We start from the raw sequence: 16,360 nt of genomic DNA on the forward strand, positions 1-16,360 counted from the left end.
CAAGCATGCACCACCACACAAGGCCTTGTCTGTAGTAGGTCACTGTCCTCTGTACCTTTCTCCATGTCCGATACTGCCACCAGAATGTACTGTCATCATTTGCTTCATGGTTGACCCACAGACCCCTCTGATCCTCGTGCCCTGCTCTTCCTACTCAAAGCCAGCAAGATTCCCAGGATCAACCACTGGTTCTTTCCCAAGGCTTTAGCTCTAGGGCTGTGAGCGTGGGTTCTGTGTTCAGGCTCCAGCACTGGGCCCCTTTTTAGGCCTATCCATCATTTTCTGTGTGCACATGCCCTCCTGTCTTCTGGATTCCTTTTTCCTCTTCCTTCCTTCCCACCCGGGTAATTGCCCTCAGGATTTCATTCAAATGTAGCTTTTTCTAAGATGGCCTCATCCCAAATGCTTGCCTACTTCTGCACAAAATTTGATGCTCTAGAACCCCCCTGGTTTTTCCTTATAGAAACAGACTCCAGCAAATAAATCACCCCATTACAACACATCTGTCAGTTTATAAGAAAATATCAGGAAGTATGAGTTCAGCTTTGGAACATGAATGAGTGTCCTGGAAAACATCCCTTTCTTCTTTATCAAATAAAGGCAGACTTTGAATCCTGAGCCTGAGTCACCTGACATTTAGGTAAATTCAGAAAGTGACCCACCCATGCACACAGCATAATTCCCTTTCCACCCTGCCTATATTCCCCACAACAGACACTGTCTCTTGTCTATCTTTGTACCTGAGCCCTGTGGCAGGGTAGGGGTGAGTCAGGAAGCCCATAAAGAGGGTTTTTAAAATGAAAGAGTCCAGCTGGGCAGTGGTGACCCAAGCTTTTAATCCTAGCACTCAGAAGACAGAGACAGGTGAATTTGAGTTTGAGGCGAGCCTGGTGTACAGAGTGAGGTCCAGGACAGCCAGAGCTACACAAACGTTGTCTTTAACAAAAGTTAAAGAATCTGTCTCCCTAGCACTGACCCCAGTTTTGGATTTCAGCCCCATCCTATCCCTTTGTCCCATCGAGAAACCAGTCACAGCCCTTATCTAAAAGGCCAATTTTATTTTATTGGTTTTGACAGAGAGGACTCACCCAATGGTTTCTATTCTTTTCCACACTAAGTCCTTCCCTATCCTGGGGCATCTCCTCTCGACTACCCAGCCTCTATTAGCTGATTCTACCCACTATACAGCTCTATTCCTAACCAGCGGGATCCCCAAATCCAGGCCCTCAGCAGTGGGGGCGTGTGCTGAGCACCAGGCAGAGGGAGCTGAGGCCAGCTCCAGCCTTCTCCAGTTCTGAGCAGGACACAGGTACCAGGGTGACATCAGAGAGCTTCTGCAGAGCCTGCAGGGAGGACCCCAAGGATGTTTTGATAACAGAGCCACAACCCCCCTCTAGCCAGTTCCCAGTGGGGGTCCCATCCAGGCTTCTGGGGATGGGCCCCCTCCTTTCTCCCACTGGGAAAGACAGACTGCTTTCTCTGGTTGGTGGGGCGGTTTTCCCCTCCCTCACCTCCTGGCTGTTGGGCAGGTCCCCACCTCCGCGGTGCAGGAGGAAAGGTGTGGCACCAGGCAACCCGGGGCGCAGAAAGAGACAGTCACTAGCTGCATCATCTGGGAGGGTCAGAGAGGCGTAGGGGTGATCAGTCAGCGTTGCCATTGCCTGGAGAGAGGAAGAGGGCATTGAGGTCTCCACAGCTGAGTATGACTGACCTACCACAAAGTAAGAGCTTGGGGTAAGGGTTACTTTTGTGAGATAATGACAGCAAATATATAATGCCTGCTGTGACAGACACAGTCGTCTCAGGCACTTTAGCTACCGCTGCCTTTTGCAACCCCTCCCCTACTCTTGTTTCTTCTGTACCCCATTACTACTAGGGTGTCCCTTTGTATTAGCTGAACATCTTAGTGAAGACAAGGACTGTGGGCAATTCCCAGAGCTAGGCAACTTCTGTGCTGCCCTTGCCCTAAACCACGCCCACTTTGTTGACCACGCCTTCACCAAGCCCTGCCCCGCCTCACCCTGACTGCTTTTTGGGCAGCCTCGCTGCTTCCAGCCACCACGGTGCGAGGTCCCCCCATGCCACAGAGGCCGCGCAGGTGCGAGGAGCCTGAGACCGGTACCGTTGAGACAGCGAAGTCCTAGAAGATCAGGAGGATTTAGGGGTGCGTAAGGAGCACAGGTCAAGCCCTCTGGCACATTGGCCGCACTCCTTCCCCAAGCTTCTCTGGTTCCTCACCCGGAACGTGTCTGCCACGATCTCAGCTCCTCGATGATTGGTCCACTTGGAGAGGCCTACGAAAAACTCCCGGCCTGAATCCCGGGAGGATGCGAAGGTTTGAAGGCCAGAGTGAGTTTGGAGTCAAGACCTGAGATCGCCTAGTCTCCCAAACTCTGCTTCCCTTGCCAAGCCCACATAGGTGCTGACCATCCGTTGCCTCACCGGTGAAGAGGACGTCGGTGCCGTCCAGCGTCGCATTCTCATCCCCCATCTCCACAATTCGGAGTCCCAAGTCCTGGAGGGCTTTCCGCACTCCATCAACCTTGGAGAAGAGAGAGCAGGCAGAGACATCCTCACTCCCTATTTTCTGCCAACCCCAGACATCCAGCCTCCTCCCCTCGACCTTCTTCCACCCCACCCCGCGCAATCCTGTTCTCCAACACACCCGCACCCTGGTCCTCACCTCAGGCCTACGTGCTGGGCTCCAGGGCCTTGTGATTAGGGCCGTGTCTCCTTGGATCACAGCCGTGTCACCAAGCAGTGGTCCCAGCGGCAGTGATTCCTCAGGAGGCAGCTCAAGCAGCTGCAGCCCTAGTCGTTGCCTCAGTTTACCTCCTAGTACTCCATGCTCCCTTTGAGCTTTAGCCAGGTCCAGAGCCGGAAGACCAGCGCCAGCACCTTCTCCGGATGCCAAGCTCTCGGGGACACCCCGGATCAGGGCATGGGAACAACGACCCAGCCCCTCCCCCGGCGTCCCCATCACATCCACACCGAAGCCCCTTCCAGTCAAGCTGTTTTGTTTTTTCTCTTGACTTCACTGATCTAAGAGAAGAAATTGAAAGGGGCGGGGATAGAAGAGAAAGACATGCAAAGAAGAGAAGGGGTGAGTGTTAAAAGCTCCTAGGTCTTCCTCCTGCCATCTCCAGGCGCCCCTCCCACTCTGCCCCACCCCCTCCAAACCTTCTGGCTCTGTGGACCCCGCTCAGCCTCCTTTCACCAGGGATCTGCTTTAAGAGGCGCCCAAGGGAACAAGACTTGGATCCTTAATCTCCCAAACACCTGTTGCCCCTGCTCGGGGCTCCGCTAGGTCCCTGCCCCGCGCCCCTCCTGGCAGCCGCTAGGATGCGCTCACTCCCCAAAAATGCGGCGGCCCCGCCCCCTTAACCCTCAGCTGCTCGCAGCAGGAGGGACCCAAAGTCCTGCCAGGGACCCGCAGAGGTTATAGGACTGGAAAAGAAAACTGGGTGGTGAATCAGGACCTGGGGTGTGAAGTCTCATATGCTCGACGGAGAAAGGGGAACAGGCGCAAACCCGAGGAACTAGAATCTAAGGAGTTAAGCATCCTCTCTCTCCACCCCGGGTCGTCACGCTGCCCTTCGAGCGACCCAGTACAAACCAGACTTAGTCCCGGAGGACTGGGAGAGGTCTTAAACGAAATCTGGAGGGCGGAGAAACGGGGGAGGGGCGCGGCGTGGAACCACTCCAGGCTTCAGAACTCCGTACCCCTGCCCATCTTCTAAAGTCTACCCCGCCCAGCTCTTCGCCCAAGTGCAGGTTATTCGCACACTCCGTCCGGTGCAGGGACGTATGCAGCACCCCCAAACTCCAGCCTCCCCATACCGTTTCGGAGACAGCCCCCTCTTCAGACTCACCAGCGGCCACCTCCACTCCTGCAGCCTTGTGATTTCAGCCTTGGCCCCACCCCCAGAGGAGAGAGTTAATGAAGATGGGAGTCTGAGTCCTCAAGCTGGAGAGACGGATAGCTCGGGCTTTTGAGGGGTTCCCAGGGTAGGCGAGCTCACATACGACGATGGGGCGGGGGCGCGATGGTCTGGCGGCTCCGGGGCATTGTCTAAGCGGGACGGGGCGGGACCTTCTAAGACCACGCCCATTCCGCCCTGCTAGGCCGCGCCCATTCCTCCAGGGCTGAGTGCCCCCCTTCCCTGAACTCAGGCACCGCCCCCAGAGCGGTGTCCAGGCCCACCCTGATCCTGCTAGCCCTGGCTGCGGGGCTACAATCGCGATGTGGACCGCGAAACAGCCCTCTTATGGACAGATACAAAACATGGCAGACCCTGTACAAACACTCCCCTCCCAAATTCCCAGCAGTTACACTGAGCTTAAAAGATCACTGACCCTTCTCTTCATTTGGAGCCCACCACACTTTAAGCCGTCTTTGTGTAAAAACAACACTAGATTTTTTTCCATTCTGTATTTTATTACTGAAATGCGTTGTCCTACCCACCCCATCCCAAAATAAAAATCTTACCCTTGTCCACTATCCTTTGCCTTATCCCACAGCCCCACCCCAGGCCCCCAACAAGTGCCCCGGATTTCCTGCCCACTGGCTATTTTGGAGTGTGTCCATTATGCAGCAACGTGGAAGCCCCCCGAAGCCTCTGTGGAGAGCACAGAGTGGGTGAAGGACCATTTAAAAGGTGCTCATTTGAGAGCCCTGGCCACTTGCTCATAGGCTAGTTCTATCTCTTCATCATCTGGACAGGTGGAGGCAAATTCTTCCCGGGCATAAGCGTTGCTCAAGTACCGATGCACTCCACGGAATGCCTCTGGGATGGTGAAGCCTCTGTACTTTTTGCACACCACCTAAAAGTTAGAGAGAGGTCAGTGTGTTAGCCCCAGGGAAGGCATGCTTGCTTTGCTTTGGAGCTGTTGAACTTTCTCTTCCTTTAGGGTCTGCCAGGTAAAAAACAAAAACAAAAAAACAAAACAAAACAAACAAAAAACAGAGCCCTGTCCAGGATGCCAGACCATTCAACTTCGATTCTTACAAACTTTTTTGCTGCCGTTCTTTTGAGATAGGGTCTCTCTGTGTCACACAGGCTGGATGATCTCTGGAATGGTATTACAGACTTGTACCCTGTGCCTAGAGTCTTTAAAAATTGTACTTTTAGATGTTATTTATATCAAGACAGGTTTTCTCTGTGTAGCCCTGGCTGTCCTGGAACTTGCTCTGTAGACCAGGCTGGCCTCAAACTCTGGGATGCACCCATCTCTACCTCCTAAGGGCTGGGATTAAAGGCGTGCGCCACCATGCTGGCTAGATTTATTTTTATTTTATGAGGATGGGCGTTTTATTTGTATGACTGTGCACTAGGGCATCAGATCCTCTGGTCTGAGTTACAGATGCTGTTAGGTGCCATGTGGGTGTTGGCAACTGAACCTGGTCCTCAATAAGAGCAGTCAGTGCTCTTAACCCCTGAGCCATCTCTCCAGCCCCTCTAGAGACTTCTCACCGCTTCTTTCCCTTCCATCCTCATCCTCACTGCGCCCCACACACACATCCCAAGATGGGGTTTCTCTGTGTAAACCTGGCAGCCCTAGAACTCACCTAGCAAGGTCCATGCTCACTAAAACTAAATAGAAAGACCCTGTCTCAAGAAACAGATAAAGAGAGAGACAGGCCGGGCGTGGTGGCGCACGCCTTTAATCCCAGCACTCGGGAGGCAGAGGCAGGTGGATTTCTGAGTTCGAGGCCAGCCTGGTCTACAAAGTGAGTGCCAGGACAGCCAGGGCTACACAGAGAAACCCTGTCTCGAAAACCCAAAAAAAAAAAAAAGAGAGAGACAGGCTAAGAAATGGCTCAGTGGCGAACACCTGCTGCAGATGTTTGATTTCCAGCGCCCTCAGTGGGCAGCTCCAGTTCCAGGGGATCTACCACTGCCTTCTGCACTCCAAAGGCACCTGCACTCATGTGTGATTAAAACTGAATATATACAGAGGCAGAGACAAACACAGGCTGGGGTTGTGGTCAGTCCTGGGTTCCATTATCAGTAAACACACACACACACACACACACACACAGAGAGAGAGAGAGAGAGAGAGAGAGAGAGAGAGAGAAAGAGAGAGAATTGGTAAAGAGTAACATTTTTGTAGAGAACTTTGTCTCCTTTTCACTTGACTTCTTTCAGGTCATCTATTAGTACCTTGATGTGGATGAGTTTCTTTTATTTGTTTGTTTGTTTTATATTTTATGTGCATTGGTGTTTGAGTGCATGTATGCCTGAGTGAGGATGTCAGATTCTCTAGAACTGGAGTTATAGACAGTTGGGAGCTGCCATGTGGGTGTTGGGAATTGAATCCAGATCCTCTGGAAGGAGCAGCCAGTGCTTTTAACCACTGAGCCATCTCTGCAAGCCATCACATCCCTTGATGTGAATGCTTTCTCTTCAATTCAATCTCAACTGTTTGTGGGCAAGAACTAAATGAACATCATTTGCTTCTTTTCTCATTGCTTTCTTTCTTTCTTTCTTTCTTTCTTTCTTTCTTTCTTTCTTTCTTTCTTTCTTTCTTTCTTTCTTTCTTTCTTTCTTTCTTTTGGTTTTCCAAGACAGGGTTTCTCTGTGTAGCCCTGGCTGTCCTAGAACTCACTTTGTAGATCAGGCTGGCCTCAGACTTAGAAATCCACCTGCCTCTGTCTCCCAAGAGCTGGGACTAAAGGCGTGCGCCACCACCGCCTGGCTGCTTTCTTTTTTTCCTTTTTCTTTGTGTGTGTGGGGTAGTGGTGGTGGTGTTGTTTGAACCAGGCTCTCATTCTGTAGCTAAGGCTGGCCTCCAACTTGCACTGAACTTACTACTTCAGCCTGCAGCACACTGAGGATTACAGGCAGAGACGAGACCCTCTGCCCAGCTTTCTTACCGTCTGGTGCCTCTCAGTTGATGGTGGAGTGATAGTGGCTCTGTGTTTTACTAAATTACACTGTAGCTTTAAGGCCAGGACAGAAAGGAAACAGCAACTCAGGACTCTTCCTTGAGAGAACCTGGGAAGCCTGGACTATGTGAAGAGTTACAGCATAGACCTGAGAGAATCCTTTGTTTGATTTGTACATTTGGCAGGGATACAGTTGCAGGAAAAGCCTTCTTGGAAGCAACCCTGGGTACAAACAGGCAGGCACACATGTACACACAGGCCCTCAGGCACACACATACACACAGACCCACACATACACACAGACACACAGGCACACACATACATACAGGCACACACACACACAGTGACACAGGCACACACAGATACACAGACACCTATACACACAGGCAAACATATGCACACAGATACACAGGCACATGCAGACACACATGTACACAGATAAACACAGACATACAGTAAAACTGAATGCCACTCTTGAATGGATGCTGTATAAGCATGGCTTGTGTCATGGGATGTAATTCTCTTACTTGGGCAACAATTGCTAAGGGCTATGGTCCCTGGGCAGGGGCCCACCACTGGTAGCAATCTATGGAAACCATTCGGAGAAAGTGGATGCTTGCTGTGCAAGTATGCGTGCCTGAGTTAGGATGCTCAGCATCCATGTAAAAGCCTAGGCGTGATGGATAGCAACACTGGACTGGTAAGACTGCTCAGCAGAGTAAAGGCATCTGCAGCCAAGTCAGGTGACCAAAGCTCAATCTTTGGGATCCACATGGTGGAGGGGAGAAAACTGACTCCCCCCAGTTTTCTCCTGACTTCCAAACCCCATTTGTGTCTTGCCCTTTGTAATAAATAAAAGGTGATTAAAAAAAAAATCACCGCCAGGCGTGGTGGCTCACACCTTTAATCCCAGCATTCGGGAGGCAGAGGCAGGCGGATTTCTGAGTTCGAGGCCAGCCTGGTCTACAGAGTGAGTTCCAGGACAGCCGGGACTACACAGAGAAGCCCTGTCTCAAACCCACCCCCCCAAAAAAAAATCACCTTAGAGATTGATCCCGTTTCCCCCCATGGTGACCACCAACCTGTACTATGTGAAGCTTTGGCAGCAGGTTGCAGTCAGCCAGGGTGAGCTCATTGCCGTCCAGAAACTTCCTCTGAGAGATGCCCTCATCTTCGGCGCTGGTTTCATCCACTTCTTCTGGGAGGGGGGATGTCAGGTAATTGTCTAGAACCTTCAGGGCTTTCAGGAGTCCCTTCTCTAGGTCTGTGCAAGAGAAGAAGCTGATCAGAATTTTAAATAGCCTGCCCAAGAAGAGCTGAGAAGGAGTGAGGGCATAGCTCAGAGAGAAAGAGCCTGCTTAGCATGTGTGAGACCCTGGATTTGATTAAGAAAAACAAACCAAACAACTTCATTGTGTATGCTATTATTAAATGTGTGACATATGTGTGCAGGTGTTTGCATATGTGTGTGTGTGGGGGGGGTCAGAGGTCAATATTCATTGTCTTCCTCAATGGTTCTCCATCTTTCTTTCTTTCTCTCTCTCTCTCTTTCTTTCTTTCCTCTTTAAAGATTTATTTGTTTATTTTATGTATGTGAGTACACTGTTGCTATCTTCAGACACACCAGAAGAAGGCATCGGATCCCATTACAGATGGTTGTGAGCCACCATGTAGTTGCTGGGAATTGAACTCAGGACCTCTGGAAGAACAGTCAGTGCTCTTAACTGCTGAGCCATCTCTCTAGCCCTTCTCTCTCTCTCTCTCTCTCTCTCTCTCTCTCTCTCTCTAAGGTTTAAAGGTTTATTTATATATTTTTGTTTATGTGTATGTGTGCGAGCCCATAGAAGTATACACACATCTTGTACATGTAGGATCCTAGCAGGCGTGCTGGTGGTGGCGGCGGTCAGAAACAGGTTCAGACCCCCAGAAACTGGAGTTACAGGTAGTGTGAGCTGTCAGGTGGATGCTGAAAACCAAAACCTAGTCCTCGGCAGGAGCTTTTAACCAGTGAATCATCTTTCCAGTCCCCACTTTATTTTTGAGACAAGGTTTCTCCCTGAACCTAGAGCTTATCAATTAGACTCTATTAGCTGATCGCCTGAGCCCAGGGCCCTCCTACCTCCGATTCCCCAGAAATGGGATTACAGAAGGTGCCCATCATTCAAAGATTTTGACCACAGAGCATCCAAACGCAAGTACTCGGTACTCAGACTTTAGTGGCAAACACACAGGTGACATCCATCTCCCCAGCCGCTAGCTTTTAATTTATCCCCACAAGCGCTAGAAATGGAGCCTAGGATTTCGCATACAAGTCAAGCTCTGTACCCTGAGTCACATCCTCTCCCTCAGCCTCCCAGTCAGTCTAGAAACAAGTCTCACGCAAATGGAGAAAATGGAAGTTATCCCCACTCTATAGCTCTGGAAGCAGATTAGAAAGATGCAGAGACCTTCCCAGAATCGATCATTCCCCGGTTCTACCAAAAAGCAAAGTATATATGGAAAATAGTAAAAGAGCTCTCGTGTCTGTGAGCCTGGCAATGCTGCAGTACATGTGGTGGTGTGGGCCGCACACGTGAGGATGCACTTTAAGAATGAATTGTAGGAGCCGGATGTGGTGGCGCACGCCTTTGATCCCAGCACTTGGGAGGCAGAGGCAGGCGGATTTCTGAGTTCGAGGCCAGCCTGGTCTACAGAGTGAGTTTCAGGACAGCCTGGACTACACAGAGAAACCCTGTCTCAAAAAGCCAAAAGAAAAAAAAAAGAAAAAAAAAAACAACCAAACCAAAACAAAAGAGTGAACTCTAGAAGGTTGAGAGATGATTTGTGGGTACAACATGTGATGTATAAACATAAGAATTCAGCTTCAGATGCCAGTACCCAATTAAAAAGCTGGTCTTGGGACTGCAGAGACCGTTCAGTGGTTGAGAACATTGGCTGTTCTTGCAGAGGACCTGAAGTTTGATTCCCAGCCAATATCTGTAACCCCAATCCCAGGGACTCTAACACTCTCTCTTGGCCTTCAGGCACTTCATGCTCTTGATGCAGAGATATACAGACAAATACTTCTCATGTATATAAGAAATAAATAAAATCTCAAAAACAAACAAACAAACAAAAAACCAAGCCGGGCGTGGTGGCGCACGCCTTTAATCCCAGCACTCGGGAGGCAGAGGCAGGCGGATTTCTGAGTTCGAGGCCAGCCTGGTCTACAGAGTGAGTGCCAGGACAGCCAGGGCTACACAGAGAAACCCTGTCTCGAAAAAACAAAAAAAAAAAAACAAAAAACAAAAAAACAAAACCAAAACAAACCCTAAACTCCAAAAGTCTTAGCAATGAGACAGCCAGGAGGTTAATGGAGGCTCAGCAGGGGTCTGAAAACATCCTCTCCATCTCCCTGACAGCTGAGCTCACAGATGCCCCAACCCTGTAGGACCCAAGCCCTGACCCATAAGACTCACTGTCATTGAGGGCTGGGTTTGAGTTCTTGATGTAGGCAGAAAACTTGGCAAATATGTCCAGCCCCGAGGTGTTGGACTCAGGGTTCAGGGCAGCCAGCTTTGGGTACCTGGAAGGCAGAGGGATAAAGTGAAGTCCTTTCTGGGGTACTCTGCCCTGCAACTACCTGTCTCCCCTCTTCGACCTTTGTTCTGCAAAAGCCTCCCAGCTCCCCTTTTCTTTCCAAGTATCCCTGTACCTGGGAGGGCACAGCATGGCCTCCAGGAATTCCTCAATCTTGTTGGTGTCTGTGTGCACTTCGGTGCCATAGAGCAAGAACGGCAGCTGCCCACCGGGGCAGAGCTTCTGTACAGTCTCTGTCCGTCTGGAGAAGAGGTCACACATCAAGAAAGGAAAAGGGATGTGTGTGTGTGTGTGTGTGTGTGTGAGAGAGAGAGAGAGAGAGAGAGAGAGAGAGAGAGAGAGAGAAACAGGGACATCAGAATGGAGAGATTTGTCCCAGACGAGAGAGAACCAGTTTAAGGAAGACGGGTTCACGAGAGTGCGCATGCGCATACAGTGCACGTGCATCCACACAAGGGATGTTTAGAGGGTCAGAAGTGGGCCCACCTCTTGGTGTCCACAGTGGTAACGTTGAAGGTGACTCCCTTGAGCCAGAGCACCATGAACAGTCTCTGGGAGAAGGGGCAGTTCCCAATCTTGGCACCATCACTGCCAGCCTGAAAAAATAACGCACCCAGCATTAGGCCTGGAGCACCCCATCCTTACCAGGCTGCTCTCTGAACCTCTTGCTAGTTCTGACATACACTGCCACGATCTCTAAGCTACCCCGAGAGCGGAATTATTTACTCTTTTGGTCCTGGATCAGCAAAGGTAGGCTGGTGGCATCCCAGTGATTGACAGTTGGGAGGAGACAGAGGAACAATTAAGTCTTGGCTAGCTTTGAGAATCAGGATTCAAAAGGCAAAGAATGGGGGACTTGGTGGGGTTGGAATTGAATACTAGATCTTCTTCAGTGGAGCAGAGGGGTTGGGCAGGGTTTGGAAACTAGGATCCCCATTCACTAAGCCTCTATTCTATCTAAGCTGTTTCTGGAAGCTGGGCCTGGCAGGCAGAGGACCTAATCTCAACTTAGAGATATGGAGGACCTAACAAAGGGGGCAACTCTCTAATTGGATGCAGGTGACCTCATCCCCCAAGGGACACCTCCCCCTAGACTGAGGGTGATTCATTTCTGTGTCTTCAGGCCTCAGCAGCTTCCTTCCTGGCAAGGAAGTGGGGGCAGGGACCTATACACACAGAGGCCTAGGCAGCTGCCGCCACCCCTACAGTTCCCCAAACCCTCACTCATGTCCTCTGGTCCTCTAAGATCCTCGGCACTGGACACAGGGCCAGGATCTCTACAGCATCACCTCGCCCAGGGTAAAAATAGCCCCTGGAGGCGAGCGTGAGGTGGGGACCACACCTAAGGGGCGGACCCAGGCTCCAGTTCACTCCCCTGGGCCAAGAAACTGGGAAAGGCAGCCAGAGAAAACCCAGAAAACAAAAAAAAAAAAAGGATAGAGAAAAACAGAACACCACACACAGTCGAGAAGAACGAAAGGAATGCCAAGGGAGGCCGAGAAGCAAAAACGAGTGCGAATGTGCTCACTGGGAGAGGACCTGCCCGGAGAGGAAGGGACGTGCACCGGGGTTATGGGGAAGGGTGGTGCCGGAGGGGACGGGCCTGAGCAGAGGAGGAGCGCGGCAGCCAGTGGTTTCCGAACCCAAAAGCCAAAAGCCTAGCACCACCTCGCTTTGACCACACCCACAGAGAGGATAGTGTGAAGGGGGAGGGCTCAAGGGGAGGGGGCTTTTTCTTCCATACCTATCAGCCCGGCATTTACATCTAACCCAAGGAGTCTCCTGTCCCATTTGGAGCTCTCCTCTCCTCTCTTCATAAGTAACTACTGCTAAACTTTAATCTCCTTCCTGCCTCGGCTGGGGGATAGTCATCTCAGCCACTGATTGTGCTGCTTCTTCGTGAAGGCTCTTTCCTTCCACCCTGCGACACACTCGTCCTTCAACCCTACCAGACTCTTATTCATTCTCTCTCTCTCTCTCTCTCTCTCTCTCTCTCTCTCTCTCTCTCTCTCTCTCCTCTCTCTCTCCCCTCTCCCCTCTCTCTCCTCTCTCTCCCCTCTCTCTCCTCTTTTTCTCCCTCTCTCCCTCCCTTTTTCTCGCTCTCTCCCCACTTTTTCTCTGCCCCATCTTTCATCTTTTTCTTTCATAGGGCCACACCATAGCCAACTCTCCTCTGACCTTCTCGAACCCCACCACTGTCCCTTTCTCGGTCCTTCTCTTGTCTGGATCCCCCTGGATCCCGCACCGAGCCCCATTCACTCTCTCACTCCTGAAACTTTACCTTTCTCTCCTTTAGGCTGCTGGAAACCTCTTCTATAAACTTCCCAGGGCGAGTCTAGCACTCCCATTACCGTCTCACAAGTCGTGTCCGCCCCCCCCCCCAGCAAAACAGCACCGGGGCTGGGAGTGGGGTCAACTAGGAAGGGGTTGAGCTGGAGCCCAGGAGAGGGGAGGACTGACTTGAAGAAATCCTGAGAGTGGCCAAAGAAAGAGAAAGTGTTCTTACCTTCACGAACAGTTCGACCTGAGGTTGTTCTTCAGCCATGGTTGCGTCGGGGACCAGGAAGCAGCCGTCGCTGGGGGAACTGGGAGGGGCCGGGGCTAGGGAAGGCGGGTCTCACGGTCGGGGATTCTCTCCTCCAGACTCAGGGCTGTCCCTTCGGCGCAACCCAAGTCCGATCAGACCCTTTAGTTTGCTCCAACACGGCTTCCCCACAGGCCCAGTGCACCCCACACCCAGCTGCTCCACCTCGGTCCCTCCCGTTTAGCTCAGGGAGCAGCTGACTCACCGGCCGGCCCCGCCCTGGACCTGGGGAGGGGACACGAGGGGAGGGGACACGGGGATCGTGGGAGTGGGTCCGGGACGGAAGTCAGAGGTCTCGGGGATCCCAGGGATGAGGTGTTAGAAGGGAAGTCCGGGGGCTTCCTCGATTCCCTGACCTCTCCTAAACACAGCAGCATTTTCGTGCCTCAGTTTCCTCGCTTCGTTAATGAGAAGGGTGGCCACTATCAAACAGGGAAGCTTGACACTAGCGAAGTGACCACGGAGGTGCAGAAAGGGAGTTTGAGGATGCAAGGGTTCTGCGTTTTGTTTTGTTTTCAGTTATCCAGTCAGTCTTCTGGTTTGCTGGGACTGTGCTCTGCGCGTGTGGAGGGGGATCGGGAAGGAGATAGTGAGCTGAGGACTACAGATTGGCAAAGGGCACTCCAAGGCACAGGCCGCCAGAGGCCAGGAGGCCTAATGCAGGGGAAACAGGAAGCTGAGCCCAGGCTTCACGGCAGGGGGCGGTCCTCTGGAAGCCTGGCCAAGCTTAGACTTTCCCCAACCCGGGCCCTCTCAATGGCGAAGGTTGCCTTGGAGACCTATCCTGGTTCTAGGATAGCACTGGGGCTCATCCTGGGTTGGGTGGGGTAGCGACTGGTTCTATCACGGGAAGAAAAAAAGGAAAGGTCAGACAGGTCAGTGTGAGCAGAGTCGTGGGGGACATCTAAGTAAATAAGACGGGGGGGGGGGGTCACTTTCCCTGGAGGCCTGATTCTGGAGGGTCTAACTTTAGAATAAAAATAGAACTTTACTACCTATTTTTTTTTCACTTCAGTATCTTTTAATTACCCATCTATACAAATGATTTTAGATAAAGCACAGGCAAATAAAAATATGGAATGCCTCACAAATTTGTGTGACATCCTTCTGCAGGGGCCATGCTAATCTCTGTATCTTTCCAATTTTAGTGTGTGTGCTACTGAAGAAAGCTCTACTACACATATATGTGTGTGTGTATGTGTGTGTGTGTGTGTGTTTTGGTTTTTCTAGACAGGGTTTCTCTGTGTGGTTGAGGCTGTCCTGGAACTCACTCTGTAGACCAGGCTGGCCTCAAACTCAGAAATCCGCCTGCCTCTGCCTCCCAGGTGCTGGGATTACAGGCGTGCGCCACCACGCCCTGCCTACTACTACTACCCTTTTAAAGAAAACAACAACAACAAAAAAACCCAAAAACAAAACCAGGTGTAGTGGTGCACGCCTTTAATCCCAGCACTCAGGAGGCAGAGGCAGGCATATTTCTGAGTTCGAGGCCAGCCTGGTCTACAGAGTGAGTTCCAGGACAGCCAGGGCTATACAGAGAAACCCTGTCTCAAAAAACCAAAACAAACAAACAAACAAACAAAAAACAAAAAACAAAAACAAAAAAACTAAAATATGTCTGTCAATATCTAACCTCCACACTCTACTGCCGACTAGCTTTCTTTTTTTCTCGGTCTAACACACACACACACACACACACACACACACACACACACACAGACATATTTGAAGAAAATATGCTGGACTTGGAAAGACAGAGAGGAAAAACTGGGCTGGAAACTGAAAGAGGCAGGGAGGGCTGAGGTGAATTGATGCATGTTTGCTGGAACAGCAGTTAGTTAGTGGTTTCCTCTTGTGCTTCCTCTTCTGAGAGCTTTCTCCTCCCAGGGGGGGAGGCTTATCTCTCTCCTCCCCAGAAACGCAGAATACACTTGGTGTTTGGGCTTTTGAACTACAGCGTTGCAGACAGCAGTAGACTGACTCATGCGTGAGCCCCAGCTGAGTCCTAAGAATGTTCTCTCTATGCTGACCCTTGAGATCTGCACCAGAGCCTCTTCCCACTGATAAGAGAGATGGCTTCCATGAAGGCTTATTTCCCAGACACCTCCTTTTTTCCCTCTGGTCAGCAAGTGGCCATCGGGCAATCTGCTCACAGTGAGATCGCTGGGAGAAGCTTTAGACTCAAACAGGTTTGGCTGCCTCTCTTGGCTGTCTTTATGGCTGCAGCTGCTCTGATCATCACTATTGACTGTGGCTGCCTGAATTGCTACGCACGCACAAATGCGTTATCTTGCCTTTATTTTCCAGACTGCTCTGTCCTGGGATCACCCAGCAGTGCTCCTGGATTTGAAGCCAGGACTGCATTAAAAAAAAAAAAATGTATACTGCCATCTTATCTCTGAGCTCCCACTTCTCTTTCTCCAGCTCTTCTTTTCTTCTGCTGCCTTCTCTTCCTGGGTCTGATCCCTTCCTCTTCTTGGTAAACCAGTCCCTAATCTCTTCATACCCGAGAATGGAAGGTGTGTCCCTCCCTGCCACTCCCCAAAGCTGTCACCAATAACCTTTTCCAGGTTTCCATAACTCCATTGCTCAATAATTTGCCAAGGGGTAACCATTAACCCAGCCCTTAGTCTTGCTCCCCTTTGGAGATGATTTTCCAGTCGCTGATCAGCAGAGCCAGGTCACCTCACACCATCTCTGAACCTCAGGCAGGATCTTAGTTTAGTGTACCTAGGATGATTTTTTAAAATTATGTGATGTGTGTGTGTGTGTGTGTGTACAAGCAGCACAGGTATGGAGGACAGAGGACAATCTGGGTACAAAATTGAAGGTACTTTTACCTGCTGAGCCAGCACTGAAGTTTTTGTTTGTTTGTTTGTTTATTGTTTTGTAAAGTATGGGTTTTTTTTTTCTCCCTCAGAAACTCCTTCCTTCTCCTCCTTTCCCATCCAAATGGATCATTAATCAGAGATACCCTGTGTCCTTAGGGGTGAGAGGGCTGTAGTATGGTTGTATGTGTTCTAATTAGGTCTACTTTCAGAATTTAGTGTCTTTCAGATACTTATACTTCCTCTTCAGGGGTTCCAAAATAATAAAGCCCCGTGTTGCTCCTGTGGTTGGTGGTCATCTCCTGCAATCAGGAAACAGGCAAAGTAGGTCTGAAACAGGAGTTAGTTCTTACTTCCACTTATTTATTTAAAACACTCATGTAGCGCTTACTTTGTTTGCTGGGCACTGTTCTGAGTTCTCTATAAATATTAACTTAGTGGGTACAAATATTAACAGAGTTGTTGCTGCTGGCACAGGTT

At 50.6% G+C, this 16,360-nt stretch overlaps 2 protein-coding genes and 1 non-coding gene across 5 annotated transcripts; all 3 read right to left on the reverse strand.

The window, feature by feature from the left end:
• Window positions 1–823: 823 nt before the first annotated feature.
• Ddah2 (DDAH family member 2, ADMA-independent) lies at window positions 824–4,313 on the reverse strand. 3 transcript variants are annotated; one of them, XM_029470900.2, is made up of 7 exons: window positions 3,873–4,313; window positions 2,684–3,042; window positions 2,443–2,542; window positions 2,239–2,312; window positions 2,021–2,140; window positions 1,512–1,612; window positions 824–1,343 (listed from the first exon to the last, which is right to left on the reverse strand). In XM_029470900.2, the coding sequence occupies exons 2-7, from the start codon at window positions 2,978–2,980 to the stop codon at window positions 1,181–1,183; spliced, it is 855 nt and encodes a 284-aa protein (XP_029326760.1). In that variant the 5' UTR covers window positions 2,981–3,042; window positions 3,873–4,313; the 3' UTR covers window positions 824–1,180. The 3 variants fall into 3 exon arrangements, with proteins under 3 accessions (XP_029326760.1, XP_029326759.1, XP_021005066.1); XM_029470899.2 differs by lacking the exon at window positions 3,873–4,313 and adding an exon at window positions 3,181–3,799 and having other exon boundaries at window positions 848–1,343; window positions 1,512–1,661; XM_021149407.2 differs by having other exon boundaries at window positions 850–1,343; window positions 1,512–1,661.
• Window positions 4,314–4,417: 104 nt separating this feature from the next.
• On the reverse strand, window positions 4,418–13,245 carry Clic1 (CLIC family member 1). Its single transcript, XM_021185689.2, has 6 exons — window positions 12,975–13,245; window positions 10,955–11,064; window positions 10,584–10,709; window positions 10,348–10,454; window positions 7,972–8,153; window positions 4,418–4,824 (listed from the first exon to the last, which is right to left on the reverse strand). Exons 1-6 carry the CDS (start codon window positions 13,011–13,013, stop codon window positions 4,663–4,665), a joined length of 726 nt encoding a protein of 241 aa, XP_021041348.1. The 5' UTR covers window positions 13,014–13,245; the 3' UTR covers window positions 4,418–4,662.
• Window positions 13,246–14,120: 875 nt separating this feature from the next.
• Window positions 14,121–14,224, reverse strand: LOC115029823 (U6 spliceosomal RNA). The gene has a single exon (XR_003835380.1). It is a non-coding gene; the product is annotated as a U6 spliceosomal RNA (small nuclear RNA).
• Window positions 14,225–16,360: the final 2,136 nt, after the last annotated feature.

The sequence above is a fragment of the Mus caroli genome, unplaced genomic scaffold (genome assembly GCF_978045245.1).
Source record: "Mus caroli unplaced genomic scaffold, Mus_caroli_1 scaffold_18, whole genome shotgun sequence".
Taxonomy (NCBI): Eukaryota; Metazoa; Chordata; class Mammalia; order Rodentia; family Muridae; genus Mus; species Mus caroli.

What these genes read in the sequence shown, in the direction of transcription:
- Ddah2 (XM_029470899.2), bottom strand. Translation starts at nt 2,980, where the DNA reads ATGGGGACGCCGGGGGAGGGGCTGGGTCGTTGTTCCCATGCCCTGATC. An exon ending in GCCCAGCACGTAGGCCTGAG is followed by an intron (nt 2,543 to 2,683) that starts GTGAGGACCAGG and finishes CTCTTCTCCAAG; the next exon opens with GTTGATGGAGTGCGGAAAGC. An exon ending in TCGTGGCAGACACGTTCCGG is followed by an intron (nt 2,141 to 2,238) that starts GTGAGGAACCAG and finishes CTGATCTTCTAG; the next exon opens with GACTTCGCTGTCTCAACGGT.
- Clic1 (XM_021185689.2), bottom strand. Translation starts at nt 13,013, where the DNA reads ATGGCTGAAGAACAACCTCAGGTCGAACTGTTCGTGAAG. An exon ending in ACCACTGTGGACACCAAGAG is followed by an intron (nt 10,710 to 10,954) that starts GTGGGCCCACTT and finishes CCTCTTCTCCAG; the next exon opens with ACGGACAGAGACTGTACAGA. An exon ending in AAACCCAGCCCTCAATGACA is followed by an intron (nt 8,154 to 10,347) that starts GTGAGTCTTATG and finishes TCTCTTGCACAG; the next exon opens with ACCTAGAGAAGGGACTCCTG.